Here is a 21,068-nt window from a genome sequence, read left to right as displayed (position 1 = left end):
ATATCGTGCATATTCATTACCGTGATTTATCGCATTACCGAATACCGGCACAAGCCTAGACGTGACAAAACAAAAGCTCTAAATAAACATTCCATGTCCTTTAAAATAAGCAATCTGTACCATGTATGTTCAAAAACTGATATTAATCATGAACAATGCTGCCCAAATGGAGTGCATCCAAAACAACAGCTGTATGTCATCAGGGGCGCAACTGCACATTTACTGAGGGGTATGCGGGATCAAGTTTTGCGCCCCCACCCCCTAAGAGTTTACGTATAACAAAATTTGTGAGGATGCAGGGCTAACCAAGACCACACATCTAAACACACACAATACAAACAAAAATAAAAGAAGTCCATAGATAAGTGTTCTGTCTGTGTAATTTTTTACACAGGTTCTACCCCTGCAATATATGTATTAAATTTTTAAAGACAAATGTTCTTTTTGTAACACTGAGCCTGAAAGTCTTTTACATCTATTTTGTACTTGTACATTTTCTGATGATTTTTGTAAACAGGTTTCAGGGTTGCTTTTTAATTCATTTTACAAAATAACGAATGCATGTTTCTTTTTTTAACTGTAAAACTGGCTATAATACACTCAATATTGCTCTGAAGTTGATAATTGTTCTTGGGAAATTTCACATACAGGTTAAAGTAATGTCTATAACTTCCTCCTTTATTTTTTTCTGTAAAGATTTTAAAATATTTTATAATTATTTGACCTCAATTACAAGATACAAGAAGGCCATAAAACCTTTCTAATAATAATAATAAAATAATCTGTACAATCTAATTATTTAAATATGATGGATCTCCCCATATGTAATGTATTTTTTATTGATTGATTTTTATGACTTTTACATATAACCCAGTATGCTTGTCAGTTATATGCTTCACAAAAAAAAGTTATTTGCGACTATCAAACGTCTACCGTAAAGTCAAATGGACTTACGCCAGGTATATGTATTTAGCCCATCGAATTATACTGTTTTTACATACTTTAGTGGATGGAAGTATGCGATTTCGGACGCAGCCACGGTGTGATCGTGCATCATTGTCCCCCTGCCTGGACAAAACCACCTCCTCTGCTCTTACGTTTGGTAAAAGCAGGAACGGCGCGTCTATAGAGGCGACCTACAGTATTGACCTTATTCTACAATGCCTTCTGCATTGCGCGCGTTTTTACAATTGTTTTAGAACTTCCGATTCAGCCGCCTATGGGAGAAATGACTAGGAATAATAAACGGCAGAAAACGGTCAAACTACTTACTCCACAAACAAGTGTTTGCATGACAATACAGACAAAGTAGAATAATATAATAAGAAAATATCAGTTTGCAACACCAAGCAGCAAAACGAGCTGTTTTTAACGTTAAAAAATGAATGGAAGTGAATGAGAGCGGAAGTTTCGAGCCAAAATGATTCAAATGGCTGCGCCCGCTCGTACCCGGAGAATAAGGTGAATAGGCGGCGTCAGCGAACACCCCGGTCCTCGCGAACCGGTAACTTTCTTTTTCACTTAACATTACGGGTTGAGGGCGGCGTGATCGCCGTTCGCCTAAAGCGCCAGTTCAGCTCTCTCCGGCCCTGGGTAAAGCCCAGGCTAGGTGGCGGTTATGATTTATGAACTATTTCCCAAAAACAGAAGGTGAATAATAGTATGTTAATAATAGTATAAGCTTACCAATCTCTGATTATCCAATTTGACATAGCAGATTTCATTTTAAGGCATTGTTTTACATGTTCTTTTTTTCGTTTTCTATTTTGGGCACCACTCCTCTTCATTCTTCTCTCCATTTTAAACAAGTGACTGTAACTGAATAACGGATTAATCAACTGGTCTACGGAGGGGGAGGGGTGGTATTATATTATTTTTATTTAATAAAATACAATATTAAACTCGTATAAAATGCCAAATAAACTTTTTTTTACCAAATATATTTATTTATTCAATATTATTTGAAACTTTTAAAAAGGCTCATTTCAAAAATAGTTTTGGCACAATGGCGCCCCCCCATGTGCGGCGCCCCTATGCACTGCATATACTGCATACCCCATTTTTGCGCCTCTGTATGTCATCCACCATTAACTGAATTGGTCAGAAGACTAAGGACCAATACAACAACTGCACACGCCATGGCGCATTTGCTATTTACATGGTGGACTTTATAAGTGAACGTTTTTTGACCATACTTCGTTATTATTGTTAATTTATTCATTTGCTGGAAATTAGAACTGAATTTAGAAATAGTTTTGAAACAAGTCTTTGCATTTAACAAACAAAATTAAATATGTAGGCTAATAAATGTCTTCAGTGGAGTGCGTACAACACAGTTTCCTTATCCACGAAAGTGAAGTAAAGAGTAAAAGTAATGAAAAAGTAACAAGGCCGAATGGAGGAGGGGTCGTTCTCTATCCTTGTGCTGCAGTTGGTCTGTTTAACTGTTTTATCGCTAGTGAAGCATTCAGTTTTCACTTACAAAGTCCGCCATGTAAATAGCAAATAAACCATAATGCGACACAACTGACTCTTAAAGAGGGAGATGAGACTCTGAGTGGTTTAATGCACATTATGCTCAAAACAAACCATAACTCATTAAGAGAAAAAGCACAACCCTGTTAGACCATGTGCTGCAGTGCAAAGCGTACATTTCCATGCTTAAAATAGCAAAAGTGGACTCAGACATGTCCTTCATGCTTTTGCGCCATGCGCTTTAGACTTTGCACCTATATCGTTAAAATAGAGCCCTTAATGTTTCCTTCCAACAATGATAATTTCTGACTTTATTTTCTATCTACTTTATTTTTCTATATTGAGTCTTAACAATTCTCACATTTGCTGTACAAATGGTGAAAAGACTTCTGTTATTTCGGTATAACTTACTAATATGCTGTAATTTCAAAGTTGTATTTTTATTGTGAACATATTTATAAATATTATGCTGAAATAAATTAATGTTATTTAATTATGTTTATAAATATTATGCTTAAACAACTTCATGTTATTTAATTATGTTTATAAATATTATGCTTTAATAATGTCACTTAATTATGTTTATAAATATTATGCTTAAATAACTTAATGTTATTTAATTATGTTTATAAATATTATGCTTAAACAACTTAATGCTATGTAATTATGTTTTAATTTAAAACCTTAATAAGAGTTATCAGATTTCATCACCAACATTTTACATCAAAAATCAATACACATCCATCCATTCAAACCTTTTTTCCTTTGCAAGTGGGATGCAGCATGTTTTTCTTTACACTCAACATGTTGGCATTTCTTTCTTTGTTTACAGAGTCCATCAGAAGAGTGTCTACACCCATGGCAGAGGGTTCGTAACACCCAAGGACAAACAGGAGGCGTTAGTGATAAGCCATTGCTGACTCATTTAGATTACAACAGTGGAGCCGAGTCACTCCAGTGGATCCACCGTATCTGAAGCAGCAGACTTGCTGATACTAGCAGCCCAAAACAGACTCCAGACCAGCCGAGACCTCAGCATTCATACTTATGAGCGGCTACAGCCTAATCCTGGATCAGACTCTCCTCTGGAACGACTCCAGCTCTCAAGGAGGAAACTTTCAAACAGTATCAGCGATAGGCGGCTGAAGCTTCAGGCTGGAGAAACAGCCAAACAGGATGCGGAGGCAATTTGTAGCCTGGTTTGACATGCATCAGTTCGACAAGGATTATCCCAGTTTAATAAGTGCAAGATATATGATTGCTTGAGCACTTTACTTTCCTGTTGATTACAGTAGCTCCGTCCACATTTTTTATGCACGATATGGTATACTGGATGACATACAAATAACAAAAATACATTAAGACGAACAAATAAACTACAATGAATAACTTGGATGGAAACATGGCTAATGCTGTATGCAGATTAATTTAACATCACTATTATTTTAGTTTTTTGTCTATACAAAGATGTGTTATAATTCACATGCAGCATAGTTTCAGTTAAAACAGACTTTTAAACCAACTGTACAATATTGCACATGGAGTGGTATTAGGGATAGGAGATATGGACTTAAAACTATATCACAAAAATTTCTTGTTTTGCAACAAAAAGCAATGACCATAATTCATATGTATCCACTAGAGAAATGATCCCACTTATTTTTAAAATTACATTAACAAAACAGACTGTTGAGAACACATATATTCAATAATATAATATCTTTTCCATTCATACTGAAAGCCAGAGGTCATCGACATGCATTTAAACTTTACATATGCATTACAGAAATGAAGACAACAACTATTATCTCAGAGAAAAAATAAACTGATCAAATATTAAGACAATAAAAAAATTGACTGTGGAAATATATAGTTAATTGGTGTTCTTCAAAGCAAGCAGTCCTGGGTATTTTTCTAACAATAAAATATATTTATATTACAAAACTAATTGACCCAGTCTTTATCAATGTATACTAAAAACAATTCTGTGATACAAAATCCCTTCTGGGTCACAAAAAGAAGTCATTTTAAATGGACGATATTGGAAAAATCTGACAAGCGATATATATTGTGATATAATGCACTTCCCGCTATTAGCCAACCATTAACTTTGACTTTTGCTTCAATAAACTTACTTATTGGGTTAGGTTTTGTAAATGTTAAAATTACGATGACATGTTTGAGATGTATAAATAATTGAATACAATTATTCTTTATTAAACTTCCAATTGGTAAAATGTCTAGTGCCTGACTACTTAAATCTCTCTCAGTCCTTAAAAACATGCAAATGATACTATTTTACTTCATTATGGTGAAACGCTGCAATAATTCCAGAAATATCGTGTTCTGAACTGTGACTCAGATATAATCCCAACTCAGCATTGCATATCTATGCGACTGATGTTATAAAGTGAATTTGGAGTAGGGCTGGGTGATTAATAGAAAAGTAATCAAAATCGACACTCCGAACCAATAATCGATCCAATTTTACCAGGTCGATTTTTTTCAATTACTTACCTTATCGCGTATGGAGTCACGTGACCATGCTTTGATGGTAACTATTGTGTTACTTCGCACTACATTGACAAAGCTGCGCCAGAGATGGCAAATTTTACATTACACTAAAATTATTGTTTAAATTAAAACATTTGCTTACAAAAGATGCAAAAATGCACTGTTTCAAATTTTATTTACAGCATCTGCAAGAGTTTATTTTTAGAAGATATACTGCTTATTTTCTACTTTTAATATGAAAAAATATTGAATATAATTTACTTTGTTTCCAAAAGTGCAAGTTATTTATTTTCACTTGTTTGTAAGAAAAAAGTAACTGCTCGTCTTTCAGTTGTTCATCGTTGATGTTCAATAGATAATCATAGACAGTAGAAAGGGCGGTTCATTCCGCTGTGGCAACCCTGATTAATAAAGAGACTAAGCCGAAAAGAAAATGAATGAATGAATGTATGAGATAGTATAGGGTGTGCTTTCTCGATTATTTTAAACAAAATCAATTAATGCACCATTCATTCAAAAATCTCCCACTTGTAATATGTAAGCATATTTACTGTACAAAACCTGTTAGTGAATTATGAGGGCAAAATAAATAAATAAATAAATAAATAAATAAATAAAATAATCGTTTATTAATCGCAATCAAATTAAAATGTTCAATTAATCAGGATTTAGATTTTAGGCCAAATTGCCCAGCCTTATTTTGGAGTATGTCAGTAAACATGCTTGTAAACAGGTTCATACAGAACTGTAAATCAAGAAGACTGACTATTTTTGCGGGAAGAGTTTTTATTGGTACATGCAAACAGTAAAATATCGGCCACCCCTAAGTGGTATAATTATTATTTTTTTTAACCTATCCTCTTATTTATCCATACACCGAGGTAACCCAACACATCTGGCATTCTGTCATCACTACCACCCTCTCCTGTCCCACTTCCTGTATTCAACTCATCACACCATCCACTTCCTGTAAGAGTAACATTATAAGCAGGTTCATGCAAGTTCATGTTTTTCTCAGCAAGTCGATTTCTGTTAAATTCAAGCAACACGTCATGTTTAAAAAAATAACTTTGTTAAACTGCACTTGTGAAATATTTTTACATTCAATCAAACTTCAATCAAAGTCTGGCTTCCATTGGCTTCAATGTTTGGAGTGGCGGTCCTTCTCTGTTAACGTCAGTTTGACGGCTTCAGCAACAATAATATTAAACACGCTCCTTATACTGCTTGTATATAAAAAAAATTATAGACAAAAAGAAATCGCTGCCCCCTGCTCAATATTCCATTTCAGATGGAAATACTCCAACATACTAAAATAACAGTCTCAGCAACTTCTGGCTAATGGTGACTTTAATATTGCAAAGCTGCTTGCTTAAAAGCAATCTATTGCATTAAGGTGCTTCAGAAATAAACATCGCATGAGTGGACTAGCTGAAGAGCTCATGCAAATATCTGCATTGCTAGTTTTAGATGCTTTCTTAACCGCTTTACCTTCTGTTGTGAATCTATGTTTATACCCCCCCAAAAAAGAATCACCATTTACAGTATATTAGACCTGCACGATATTGGAAAAATCTGACATTGCGATATTTTGTTTTGCTGTGATGTATATTGCGATATAAATACAATTTCACCATATGGCTTGAATTTGTAAAAAAAAAAAATCATTTATTTGGATTGGTTGGGTTGATTTTGTAAGAGCGTGAATCACGTATAAAAAATACAATTGCAAAATAACTACAATGGAGCAAAGAAACAAGTAAAAAAAAGTTCTTAATGGTCAAACAGTAATCAGATAGAGAAAAGCAATAATGTAATGTTAAATAACACTGTATAGTCTTCATTGTATTATTAATTCAGTAAAATTTCTTTTCATTAAAGTTACAAATGTTTTTCGTTATTGTGCCCGAATGCTTTACACTTTCTTGAAATGCCTTTAAAACACATGCAAATGGTAGAGTTTCACTCTGTTATGGCTATACATTGCAACAAATGTCCTGTATTCTCAATTGTTGAATGATTATAATCCCAACATAACATTGCATATCCTGCGATGTGACTTGCGGACACAAACATTGCAATATCAATGATGAAACAATATGTTGTGCCGCCCTAACTTATATACAACAAATATTTGTCAGCAAAAATGTTAACAGCTATTTTTTTATATATATTGTCTTCAACTAACCATTTCAGCTCTAGACTGGACAAGTTACAAAACAAATTGAAGTCTGTATCACCAGTGGTTATCAGCTAATTTAGCCAAAACATTTTTGGGTTTTCAGCAGTATCAATTACGAATAAAAAACATGGGTAGTTTTAACCCAAAGTTAGGTAAAACTACTGGGTTAGAGTTGGTTAAAATATTAATTGAATATTTTAACTCAGTGGCTAGGTTGGTCCATATTTTACCCAACACTGGGTTGAAACCCACCATTTTTATCATGTATATTCCTGGTATTTTTGTATATTGGAGCAATATTTGTTTTAAACATAGACTGTAAAAGATATAGACGTAGTATCCGTGACGTCACCCATAGGTTTCTGAAGAACGTAAAAGAAGCTATAGGTGGGCGTGGCCAACCGCCACCAATTTGTTAGTGAGTCATCGCTCTAACCGGGGGTAACCAAATAAGGGCAAATAGGTGGAGCGTGAGCGGAGCTACAGACGCCTACTAGCATTTTGCTTAAACTGTCTTTTCTTTCGGAGAAACACTTAATACTTCATTACCTGCAACTCGTTTTGTGTTCTGACCACATGTGGTTGGTTGTACACTATGTCAATAAAGTGTTAAGTCTTTTAAAAACATTGTTGTAACACATTGAGCCACTAAACATTGTTTTTATGACGTTTTTTTCTACAAGAAAAATAGGTGAATTACTTCCAAATACCTCAAATATAGTCTGTGTTAGTAAATGCAAGGCTATTTAGGAAACCCAAGCATAACACTGTATGACAACATTTCAGATGACTGTTCTAGAGCTTACAGCTAATCAATCAGTTAGATTCTGGAGTGCATTACAGGTCTTAGAAAAAAATTCACCCCCCTGACAGTTCTGTCATAAAGCTATATATTAGCTATATGAAACAAAATCTTTCTTTGTACCAGGCTGTAAACATTTTTTTTTTTTCATCTTGAAAGTTGGCCATTTTAATAGTGGGCTCAATAGAAATTTGCTCCATTATAACGGCAGGACTAGAGGAATTTCGATGAATTGCAGTTTAGCTTACTTCCGAATTAGCTTCACGAGGGAGAGCGGGAGGTTGCTGCTTGGTTTTAAATAAAGATTTATTCGATCCATTTTTTGTGTGCTTATTTGCCTACAATACAAATATTGTTTTGTTTTCAACATTTAAAAAAATAACACTGAAGTGACACTGTTGTTTGTACAGTCCAGAAAATTATAATAATAATTTTTCTGCAAAACTTTTCAAAAGGAACAATGTACTAAAGTACATCCAGGAGAGCAGAATCACCATGTCAAAAACTCAAGTCATCAGTGATTTTCATCCAGCTCACACTTTCAACATGTCTGCCAAACACATGCTTATCAAAGACGCAATGCAGTTGAGCCAAATATCAGTCATATTCACATCCAACAGCAAAACTACAAGTTTTCCAAATTTGCTAAGTTCATCCAAATTTAAGCACAATCAACATGCTTTGGTCTCTCTTACTCATTTTTTTGATCCTCTTTAGTGATAAAAGCATTTTAAGTATCAAATATCTGCAAGAAGCTTTTTGAGATACAAATACATTCACATAAATGATCATTAATAGCATAATATAGAATAATAATAACAGCATACTCTCAAATTAAATAAACTTTGAGTTAACTGAATTTGGAACTTCTGCACAGACAAGTACATTGATATTTTCATAAAAAGTAAACATCTAGTTTCAGTTATGTGGTTTAAGTACTCCATTTAACTGCGTACTGAAAATCATGAGACCAGATAACGACAGTCAACTAATGTTAAACGAGATTCAATTTTCCTTACCACTGCATGCAAGTACTATCAGTCCTCAACTGCTTAACACAGACCAGATTTGCAGTTTCTTACACACTCTGTGATGTTTAACATGCGCAGATTTGTTCTAATGGTTCGAGGGGCTGGAGTGACATCAGAGCACATGCATGACCCGTACTCGATGTCATCAGATAGCGCTCCTTCATTTCCTCTGTCTATCTCGGGGGAAGTACATATAAAGTCTGCTTCACAGATTCACAGACGAGTGATTCACAGATAGCTTATGTTGGCATATGAAAGAACGAGATGAGAAAAACCACACATACAAAGAACAGTCATGGCTAAAGCATAAACACACAGCATAAAGCACAGATGATACAGATATTCAGAGGAATAATGAATGCATAGACAGAGTCACATTGCCAAAGGGTGATTATGAAAGTCATGCGAGTCGTATGATACCATTATGATCATCTGTAAGTCTCCTATAAAACAGTTAGGTGATAAATAATTGTTTCGGGCAGTTTTATTAGCATAATCATTCGCTTTTTTACAAAAGTATACTTGAAAGATTTTGTTTGAGAAATGCAACAGTGGTTGATCAGGTTGAATGCTTGATTCTGATTGGCTGTTGAACATTCTACGGTGTGCCATTGTTTTCAGGGAACTGCACAACTAAAGTAGTTCCAAGCAGATTTTCAACTGCATTATGTAAGGGATAATGTAGATCCAGCCGGTTGTTGTCTGTCTCTTTCTGTCTGTCTGTCTGTCTATCTATCCATCCATCTATATAGGGTTGGGCGATGTAGGCCAATTTGGCATCGTGGTCATAGGCGGCGGATTAATTAAATATCATGCTTAACAACTATAGTGAGATGCAATCCAGTGGTACATCCTCGATAAACTGTCCGACGTGACTGCCTGGAGCCAAAATGTATGTGTATGCTGCAGCGCATGCCTGTGTGTGTGTTTCTTGCGAACAGGTTGCTGCCGCGATGGAGGCGGGGTGGAGGATCGCGATGTCGGCTCAGCAAGAGATGTTTATCGGCCATCCGTAATGGACGATGGCATCGTCTATCGATCCAACCATGCTATATATATTGTATTGAACAGTATTTATTATTGTAGATTAGTATCAATTATTAGTATTAGTCTTTGTTAGTATATTAATAAGTACAAATACAACAAAATAGCACTAGCTTTTGTTTCGAAGGTGACAAAGGAAAGAAACTTTACAACAAAGAACTGCCACTGACCCCAGCAGATAAAGAATACTTAGTAAATAATATTTTTGGTTTATTAAATACCTATAGCAGAGCAAAAATAGGCTTATTGCTCTTGATAGGATAGTTAACACCAAAATTAAAATATACTCACTATTTATTCACCCTCAAGTGCTTCAAAACCTTTACAAAGAGTTTCTTTTCTATGTTGACACAAAATATTGTATTTTGAAGATTTTTAGAAACCGAAAAAAACATGTCGGCCAAATAGTTGCAATTTATATGGGTTGAATTTAAACCAAAAAATTAAATTTAGTAATGTTTGTTTAACCTAATTTGTTTGTTTAAATTCAGCCCAAATAAATTGTTTGCACCACTTACCCTAAAAAAATGTTGTAAATCCAAAGAATAATCTTTGAATCATTTTTTTTTTAGTGTAACCATTGACTTCTATAGAAGGAAAACAAATACTGTGGAAGTCAATGGTGACCGTTTTCTAACATTCTCAAAAATATCTTACATTGTTCATTCATTTTTGCTCGGCTTATTCCCTTTTTTCATCAGGGGTCGCAACAGTGGAATGAACCGCCAACTTATCCAGCATATGTTTTACACAGCAGATGCCTTTTCAGCTTCAACCCAGTACTGGAAAACATCCATACACTCTCACATTCACACACATACACTACAGCCAATTTAGTTTATTCTGCATGTCTTTGGACTGTGGGGGAAACCAGAGCTGCCGGAGGAAACCCACGCCAACACAGGAAGAACTTGCAAACTTCACACAGAATTGACAACTGACCCAGCCGGGACTTGAACCAGCGACCTTCTTGCTGTGAGGTGACAGTGCTAACCACCGAGCCCCATCTTACATTGTGTACAACAGAATAAAGAAATTCAAATATGTTTGTGACATGTGAAAGGTGAGTAATTCGATGACAGAATTTTCAATTTTGGGTGAAATATCTCTTTAAATGTTTACGCACTTTTTTGGACTCCTGTCATGCCTTTAACGAGCCGTACTGTTATGAAAAAGGTCACTCCTCCTTTCTTTATGCACATTATTTATCGTGTTGCCCTTTTTTCTTTTATTGCTTTTGATTTTTTTATCATTATACATTTTTTCTTTATTATTTTGCATGTCCTAAAGGGGTTTCTTTTTTATATGCATTTACAGCTATTAAAGAAGCCAGAAATAGATTTTTTTACACACTTCATTGTACTTTATGCAATGTTGTATTGTTCAATGAAAAATAGTTTAAAAAAAAAAAAGGTTTGAGCACTTTTGCTATCAAAACTGCTCGGTTTGTTTCAACATATCAACCAGCTCAAGCCAGTATCTCTGACTCAGACAACAGGCATGAGTTTGGGACGAACTTTCTATTAGTCTGACCAATGGCAGGGTTGTTAAAGGGCTAAATTATCAAAATTTTGCCATCAGTAAAAGAATAGTTCACCACCTATTTCTACAGTATTTCTTTTCCTACTATGAATGTCAAAGGCTACCAATTACCCACTTGAGGGTGAGTAAATAATGAGTACATTTTCATTTTTGGGTGAACAATCTCTTTAAGCTGTGGGCATGGGTGCATTTTCTTTGATGAAATGAAGTAATTTCATGTGAAAGATCACAAAATGCAGATTCTGTAATGGGTAACAAGTCAGTGGTCGTGCAAGTCACATGTCTGACCAACAGAAAGCTGCTTATCTCATAGCCACTTCTGCATAAACTGTTTCATACATCAAAACACTAATGACAATTTAGCTCTTTTTCTAAATACAGTTTGTCAAAATACCTCTCACCACAATAAAAAAAAAAAATAGCAATATAGGAAATATGAATGTTTTGAGCACAAATTGCAGTGCATTCCTTATTTGAAGCTACTGTATGACTCCTGAAATAGCAAACACTGTTAATCAAAGCTTACCTTTATCAGGCTTGCGTTTCCACTGCTAAAAGGGTACCATTGCTACTCATTTGGTGGGCATGGTGTACGACAGGAAGTTTCAGTCAACACAAAACAGATGCTTTATATGCATATATACTGGTGTATAAATGTTCATTACTAACCTTTCTATGAACATGATTTGATTATAGCTGCAGATCAATGATAAAAATAGCCTACTGTAATACCTGCAATTGTATAAAATAAATAAATAAATAAATGCAACATATATGAACACATACAGACCCTTACAGGGGTATCTGTATCTTTAATCTTCGCCAGCACATGTGGCCTCTGTTAGAGAGTAATTCCGTTACTCCGAGTTCATAATAGTCCAAAAGGTGATGATAATAATTAAACATGGCAGTTTGTTCGCGTTTTAGGTTGCTGAAAGAATCATTTGCTCCTTTATTTTTTCGTTTTTTCGCGCGTCACTTTTGCGTTTGTCCAGTTCTGACAGGATCGAATGTCAGAAGCACTTCAATAATCACACGTAAGTTATTGTCATCAGCTCAAGAAGTTTCTTACTTCAAATATAGATGAGCGGCGAGTGCAAGCGAGAAAGCGAAACCGCTCGCACTTTAGATGGCCTTGTAAGCAACTACAGGGCACAGGGTAGATTCTGTTCTTCTTGGTTTTGTGGCTGTTCATCAACACGACGACAAGGTTTGTTTGAGCACAGGTCGACCATAGCTGGTTATTATATGGATATATTATTACGCTGTAATGTCTCGGCTGTGTATTTAAAACATGTTGGTTCCATTGTTTTCATTCTGGCTTGTTGCACGAGCTAGTGACGTATCTCTGTAAACCAATAGTGTTCAGCTGCACGTCTTGCTCTGCCTTTTGGTACCCTTCTGTTGTGCTAGGTACCCTTTGCAATGGAAACGGCCATAAAAGCGTGCCAAACCGAACTGTACCATACCACTCAGTGGAAACCACAAATACCCACAAAGAAATCTCCACAGTGTTACAAAATAAACAGAAGCTTTACAACTACTTTTTTGATTACAACTACTACATGATTAACAAAAACCCAACTAGGTAATCATCCCACAAAATGATTTATTTTAAACACTCAACAGAATTTATCAAGTGAGTTTGAAGTAAAAACATGCTATTATATATGATAGCAGCATTTACCACACAGAGCTCACCAAGAAGGTAAGCAAACAACTTTAATTATCACAAAATTATCTCAGTTTCATTATCGCCCAATTTTGATAAAGTCTGAGCACAATTTTATTTAGCTTGTCAGTGCTATAGTAAATGCTGCTCCATCTGAAAGCATGTGCTAGAGGTTTACTAGAGCCGGCAATACTAATAAAATACACATGACAAATGACCCAGCCCAAGAGTATAGGTGCTATAATTTGTGAGTTGCTTTTTTGATACTTTTATAAAGCTATTAGTAAAGCTCAGCCATGTACATGGATGCAAAACATCGTATTTGCCTTTCAAGGATGAAAGAAAGTCATACTGGTTTGTAATTGCATGGGAACAAGTAAATGATGACAGAATTTACATTTTGAGTGAGCTATTGCGCACTCAAAATATATGTATTTCAAGCAAACTAAACTGGCTTCTTTTCCAAATGCAACTTTCTGGCTAAATAGTGTCTCCTTTATCGTTACATGGCTATGATAGCAGCGTTCAGAGCTCTACAGGGACTAATGAACTGACCTTGGACTGCCTCCAACGCCAGGGTTCTGTGATGACGTCCGACGCTTCATGTCTTAACTTTTGGATGAAGAGGGGGAGAAAGGGAGGAAGAAGAGAGACAGAGAGAGAGACAGAGAGTGAGAGTTAGTGAAGAGAAGTGTTAAAGCAGAAGACATTAGCATAGTCAGCATGCTAGATGTGTTAGACTCATACATTTTGATTTTAGAGAACATGAGAACAGAGAAATGAAATGCATTCACACGCACATTGCTTTTGTTGAACTAAATATATTAAATGCATAGTGTGAATTAGATTAACATATAAAAATGTTGACCTAAACTGATTATTTATCCAGGATGATACTTTAAGATTATGGTCCTGATGAACCTTGGGTGAACAGTGCACATTTTCTGTAGTCAATTGGGGGTATGTTTGCAGTGCTTCCCACGGGTATGAAATATACTTGCGGTGGTTGCCGGACTGAAACACACCTTTTTCCCAAGGCACATATCCTACATATTACCACATATTACCTATATACAATAAAAAAGTGATTTTTAATATCATTTTTATTTATTATACACTGTTTCTTTTCAATGGGTTGAATTTTTTTTAAGGACTGTTGAATTAAAAAAGGAAATCCACTATTTGTTTTACTTTTATTCTATTGAGAAGCCATGTGCACCCACTGACAGGTATAATCTGCTGCTGGTATTTTGTACAGCATTGCCAAAGCATGTTAGATATGTATAAAATATGCAATAAATGAACATCATCAAATTAAAGAAATATACAGCAAATGAGAAATAAATAAAGAAATTAAAACATCTATAAAAATCTCTAAAAAGTATAACAATTACAAGATTATTTAAATAACGGTGTGTTACTGTAAATAACTATTTTCTAATGGTGTGCATATATTTCGCAGCCTGTTTAGATGTAATTCATCTTCTCTGAGCGAATAGAAAAGTTTATCTGAATCGTTTAGATCAAAGTATTGATTATACAATGTGTCTTGCGGCTGTGTACAAAGTAAATCAGGCTTAAAATAAAAATGACAGCCGCTTATAAGTGAAACCATAAGCCGAATCCCGGACATTTTAGGAGAGAAACCTCGGACAGATGCATTTTAAGTCCAAAAAAGGCACGTATCTGTGGATCTCTGCAGAACATGTGAGATTGTCTTACGCACAAACAATGTGTAGGGGAGAGGAGATTTTCCCCTAGGTAATCGATCAAGGATATTTGGCTATTGGGCGAATACAAAAAAAGTGTAAAAGAATAAACGTCACCAAATATACTTCGGCAGCCATCAACACACCTGGGCAGCCCAACCCAGGTGAAGTCTATGTGTGGGAAGCACTGGTTTATGTAGTGAGCGAGAAAGAGAGAATGATTAAATATTATATGAAATAAATGTAATTAAAAGTTGCACTATTGTTGTTGAGATATTTTATTTTTTTGCGATAAACATTGGCGATATGAATACTGTTTCAGATGGTTTTCTGGGGAGTCTAACAGTATTCCTGTACAGAAATTGAATAATTACAATGCAAAAAAAAACTTTTCTTAATTTGTTTTGTCTTGTTTCTAGTCCAGATATATATATAAAAAAATCCTACACCAAGTACAAATATTATTTAGTCTTCACCGTCACAAAAAATAAGTGAAAATTAAGAGATTTTGCTTGTTTTAGGGAAATTATCTACCAGTGGACCAAGTGAAATAATCTTATTTTTGCTATGAAACGTAGATATTTGGACTAGAAACAAGACTAAAATTCTAAGTAAGAAACGATTTTGCATAAATCTTATAAAGTCCATATAAATGCAGTGATTAAATACAATTCAGTAGCTCCTGGTCAGACTGGACATTGCACGTCTTTGCCATGTGACTATTGCGAATCCGCACATTGCGATATCAATGATGAAACAATATATTGTGCAGACATAGTCGATATTAAAATTATAATCAAAAATCTAATCAAATCAATCATTTTAAATCCTACACACACTGTAAAAATGCTGGGTTCCACAAAATCCCTTCACCTCATCCTAATGCAAATCAAATAAGTTAACTTACTTTTACAATTTTAAGCTGATTGAACATAAAACAATTAAGTTGTCGCAAAAAACCCTCAAGAATTGTGTTGTTTTAGCTTATTTTAAACAATTTGTTTAAACAAGCAGTAAAAAATATTTGGCATTAAAGTATAATAATGTAAAGCATTAAAAGTGGATATTGATTTTAAGATTTGTTATTTAAGGTATTTGTGTTTTTAAAGATGTACTTGTGAATGTGCACTAGATGATGAAAAAGGTATTTACAAATTTGATTTATATCAGTTGATTTATTTAAAAAAATAGATTTAAAAAGGTGGAAATCTAGATATATATACTGTTGTATACTATTATCTGTCATTAAACTGTATCATTACATTTTGTTATAGATAATTAGCAGCTACCGATTTTAATTAATCTACCAGCTGCTAACATATTAAATCATATACCATTATAATTAGATAAATCAACATAAAATCTTTTGGTGCCGCTCTATCAGGCAGACATTAGATAGCCTAGACAAATCTGTAAAAATTATGATCAGATATGTGACTACAAATCCTCATCATTCAACATCCTGGCAAAGCGAGTTGTCTTACGCAATACTGCGTTAGACCAGAGCTCCTCTACGGGGAACCACACATCAACAACGACTTTAATGTAGTGATGGACTCCCTCAAGTCACACCATCTGCTAAACACCTCAAAGAAAATGTCAAAATGATGTTCTGCTCTCAGGCTGAAAGGACAGCAGTGCTTTCTCCGGACATTAGCTGAAGTGGACGACATATCTGACGAGAATGTAAATCAGGCACAGAGTCGTTTTATTATGCCATTTAGATTTAAATGGCATTTAAATAGATTAATGCTTGTTCAAACTACAAGTTTAAAATGAGCTGAAAAAAAAATCACAATTCTTGTCATTTATTTTCTTAATTAATTTGTTCTATGTTTAGTTCACTTAAATTTGTAAGTCATTAAGTTAACTTAGTTGTTTAGTGTTGGGACAACCTGAAGGAATTATGTTGGTACAACTACCTGGTTAGAGGATACACTGTAAAAACTGCTGGGTTAAACACAATCAATTTGTGTTGGGACAACATGAAGTAATTAAGTTAACCTATTAGTTTTCACACATTTTAGTGGATTGAACATAAAACATTAGGTTATCCCCACAAAAAACTCAAGAGCTCATTTTAGCTCATTTTAATATCATTTTATTTTGAGTGTATGCATGCTTTGCACGGGACTGAATTAAGAGAGGGAAATGTTGACAATAAAAGTAATCTTAGAATTTTTTATAAAAAAAACCATTCAAAATGTGTTGAAAGTTGATAAAAAGATGTTTTAGAGTTTAATCTTTACTTAGTTTGAAGATTTAGAAGAGTTTCATGTGATGCTTTGAGTTTTACCACCTTGCAAAAGCCCTTTGGGTGTTGGCAGCTTATTTAGAAAAAATGCTATTTGTTGTTACACACACCACAAGAACTACCGCTACCAGGATGCTTTGCACCAATCTCTCCTGTCTCAGCTGACGGTCATTTTGCATACATGCGCGCATGCACGCACGCACACACAGCTGCGGTTCATTCTCACTTAGAACAAGACTATACTGTATATACCAGTTTGTGTTCCCCTCTCGTTGTCTGTTGTTTCTTATTTGTTGCTCTCATGATGTCCGTGTGTTTCCTTGTCTGTTTTGTCTCATCTTAGTTTTAGTTATAGTCTTTTATTAAATGTAGGTTAAATGCTGTATTTGGATCAGCAGTTCATTTTTCTTCTCTGCATTACACAACAAAGCGTAACAGTTGCTTTGCTCAGTGAGAAATAACGGTCCTAAAATTATTCCTAAAATTATTAAAGCAAGTTGCAGTTTGAACTGAAATAAATAATAAAAAAGTCTTGTTGTCCAAATTAAACAACTGAAATGAACTGATTTTACAAGAGTAAACTGTGTTCACAAGGTAATTCAAATGAAAGTCATTAGACTTAAATGGTCAAAAATGTATTTTTCTCATGAACTTTATTTGGCTAAAATAAGTTGAAATTACACAATTCATTCATTCATTCATTCATTCATTCATTCATTTTCTTTTTAGCTTAGTCCCTTTATTAATTCGGGGTCGCCACAGCGGAATGAACCACCAACTTATCCAGCACATGTTTTACGCAGTGGATGCCCTTCCAGCCACAACCCATCTCTGGGAAACATCCATACACACTCACTTGCACTCAAACCGGAGCACCCCGAGGAAACCCACGTGAACGCAGGGAGAACATGCAAACTCCACACAGAAATGCCAACTGACCCAGCCGATGCTCGAACCAGCGACCTTCTTGCTGTGAGGCGACAGCACTACCTACCGCACCACTGCATCACCATTCAACGGCTGAAATACATAATTAAAGTAAGCTGAAATAAATTAATTCAAATAAGTTGAAATGACACAACTAAAATGTGTGGAAATGAGTGTCAGAATTAAATCAAGTCACACCAACGATTGTAAGTGAGGAAAGGTAAGTGAGGAAAGGTATCCTATTTTGACAGAGATGGCAATTATGGTAATATTTCTGCAAAAGCATAGGAAAATGCTGTATGGTCTTCAACATTCCACGATTAACGACTACTTTGTAATTAGTTTTGTTACTGTTATTCTGTGTAAATTATTGTAGTAGGTGGCTCAAGGCTAATTTATACTTCTGTGTCTAGTGATCGGCGTGACCCACGGCACCTGCTTACGCACAGTTTTGCATTTATACTTCGGTGTGCTGTTTGTGATGCACTGCAAAAATACTTACGAAACGCTAGCTGGCAGTAGGTATTTATGTTCCTCTGTGTCAAGTTTCTTCATGGGTCTTTTGTTTTTTCTGAATGCTACAAGTAACTAAAACTCAGGTGGGAACCGACAGACGTGCAACAACTTTAATCATAAGTTACACACAAAACAAAAGATTACAATTGGAGCTCCTTCACGGGACTCAACATTTGTAAACACTCGCTTCAATGGGCTCAGGCTTGGGCTCACGCTCATGCCCACACTCATCACGGATGCCAAGCCAACCAATCACAAAGCTTGCACTATGCATCGTTGTGACGTGTAGTTACATTTTTTGAGAGGTGCGCGTCATGTAAATATATATACACCTCAAACTTTGAAAATATTTATCAATTTCAATAGTTTATTCCTCCAATAAAGCTGTTTGTTATCCAAAATGAGGGTTCCGTTTTGAGGGTATTTTTGAAAGTATCTGCTCAGGCAATGTTTAGGCCCTGCAAAAGTATTGATTTGGCACCACTATCACAAAAAAACAAAAAACAACAACAACAACAACAACAACAACAACAACAACAACAACAACAACAAAAATCCCCAAACTTTAGGAATGACAAGGCATTACATTTGACAGCCTTCAAAGTTTTTAGTGACAAATCGCAATTGTTGGAAAGATTGCGAATGTCTTTAATGTCACTTTTGATTAATTTAATGCATCATTTCTGAATGAAAGAAAAAAAAATGATAGGCACCAAATGTTTGAATGGCAGTTCACACAATAATTGGTCATTTTACTCTGCAAATTCCTAAGGCAGAGAGAAACCCAGAGTAAACCACGCTAACAAGTTTAATAAACCAACTGCAGTCACCATTTGGCTCAATCAGCTGACAACGTTAGCTAAATTGGGGACCATTCCCATCTCATTCCCTAAATTATGTCTGAAGAGAAAGAACATCCTCTCCATTAGTTGACTCCCTTAACAATAAGCTCTATTTCTATTACTTGGCAGTTTGTTTAAATGGGACAGCAGCAAAACGACACTGTGACTTATTCTGTGAACATCCATTTAAGACGCAATATAGCTTTTAAACACCACCTTCAGCATGTACTTTTGGATTAGGTTGTGAAATCTACCAAAATGAGTGATCACATTTAAACACAGTTATTCATGAATAGGAATTTTACAAAATTGTACATAGCATTTTTAAAGTTAATGGTAAATTACACCTTTGAGGTTTTTACTTTAGCAGACTTTACATCTGATTTGTCCATCTCACACAAAAGTGCGAGTAGTGAATAATAATACAGTATATTTATAGTCCCCTACAATTACAGACACAGAACATTTATCAAGCTCTGAATTATCTGTAAAGACGTTTTTCCATTCAGGCAGATATTTTAGGCAAAACTACCACATGGACTCTGTGTTTGGAAGGCCTTTGCTGCCGGTACTGACTGACAGATTAAAAACTCAAAGTAGCTATCATAAATCCAGACATGCTAAAAAACCATCTGTATTTTTGTGGTTCTTCTGAACTTTAACCACAAACTACTAAAGTCCCTTAGCCATAACTGGACCAGCAAAGAAAGAGCACAACAATCTGGCTATCTGATACCGTATGATTCATTATTAGAGAATTTATAAGTAAACTCCAGCAGAACTGCTTTTTTCCTGAGTAAAAAAACCTTTTGCTTAAGCAATATTGTAGTTCAAGACTAAAGAAATGTTGAACTAAAACAGTTACACACACTGCAAAAATTTGTTCCTAGTCCAAATATCGAAAACTTCTTAAATAAAGATTTTCTAGACAAGCAAAACATATTATATTTTTTCTTAAGTTTTTTTTTTAAAACAAGCTAAAACAATTCTCCACGGATCACGGTTCATCTGTGATTTATACAAATCACAACCCATAGTTTGGAACACTTGTTACCCATGGATTATACTTTTTTTTTTACTTGTAGATTAATCCTAAATTTGTAACGATCACAGAGAGATCGCCTCGGATCATTCAAATCACATGCACGAAAGCATTTAGGGTTTCCTGTATATAATATAATGAGGACGGAAGGAGTTGTGGTAGGTTATTCGAGATGTGGTGGGTTTCTTAGGTTATTAAAGGGGTTTTCTGTCACTACTTGTTTATCCTGCATTAATGCATTAAGTGAGTATGTTTACATGGACACCAATAATCCAATTTTAATTAGAGTAAGACAATACTGTGATTAAGAGTCTACCATATAAACAACCATTTTTGCTTAATTCAATCTGATGCACGTCATAATCGAACTAAAAAAAATCAAGTTAAGGCACATGGAGTATGCTGATTGTAGTCGCATTATTGGAGTGCAGTACAGACATGTAAACACCTTAATCAAACTATTACTTTCACCTTTCGTCACGTTTTGCGACAGGATAGTCCATTCAAGCACGACTG

At 35.0% G+C, this 21,068-nt stretch overlaps 1 protein-coding gene across 4 annotated transcripts in view; it reads right to left on the bottom strand.

Annotated features, from left to right (window-relative positions):
- zgc:66433 (uncharacterized protein LOC321250 homolog) overlaps positions 1 to 21,068 on the bottom strand; it is an 84,649-nt gene that overhangs the window by 49,233 nt on the left and 14,348 nt on the right. For 2 of the 4 annotated variants that reach the window (XM_056472115.1, XM_056472111.1), the window contains exon 2: positions 13,818 to 13,874. The exons of the other annotated variants lie outside the window; for them this stretch is intronic. In XM_056472115.1, coding sequence (XP_056328090.1) covers positions 13,818 to 13,867 — 50 coding nt within the window. In that variant the 5' untranslated portion in view covers positions 13,868 to 13,874. The remainder of the gene's footprint in view (positions 1 to 13,817; positions 13,875 to 21,068) is intronic. 4 annotated transcript variants of the gene reach the window in all.

Source organism: Danio aesculapii, chromosome 14 (assembly GCF_903798145.1).
Source record: "Danio aesculapii chromosome 14, fDanAes4.1, whole genome shotgun sequence".
NCBI lineage: Eukaryota > Metazoa > Chordata > Actinopteri > Cypriniformes > Danionidae > Danio > Danio aesculapii.
Note: the sequence above shows the minus strand (reverse complement) of the source record. Positions and strands in the feature narration are given on the sequence as shown.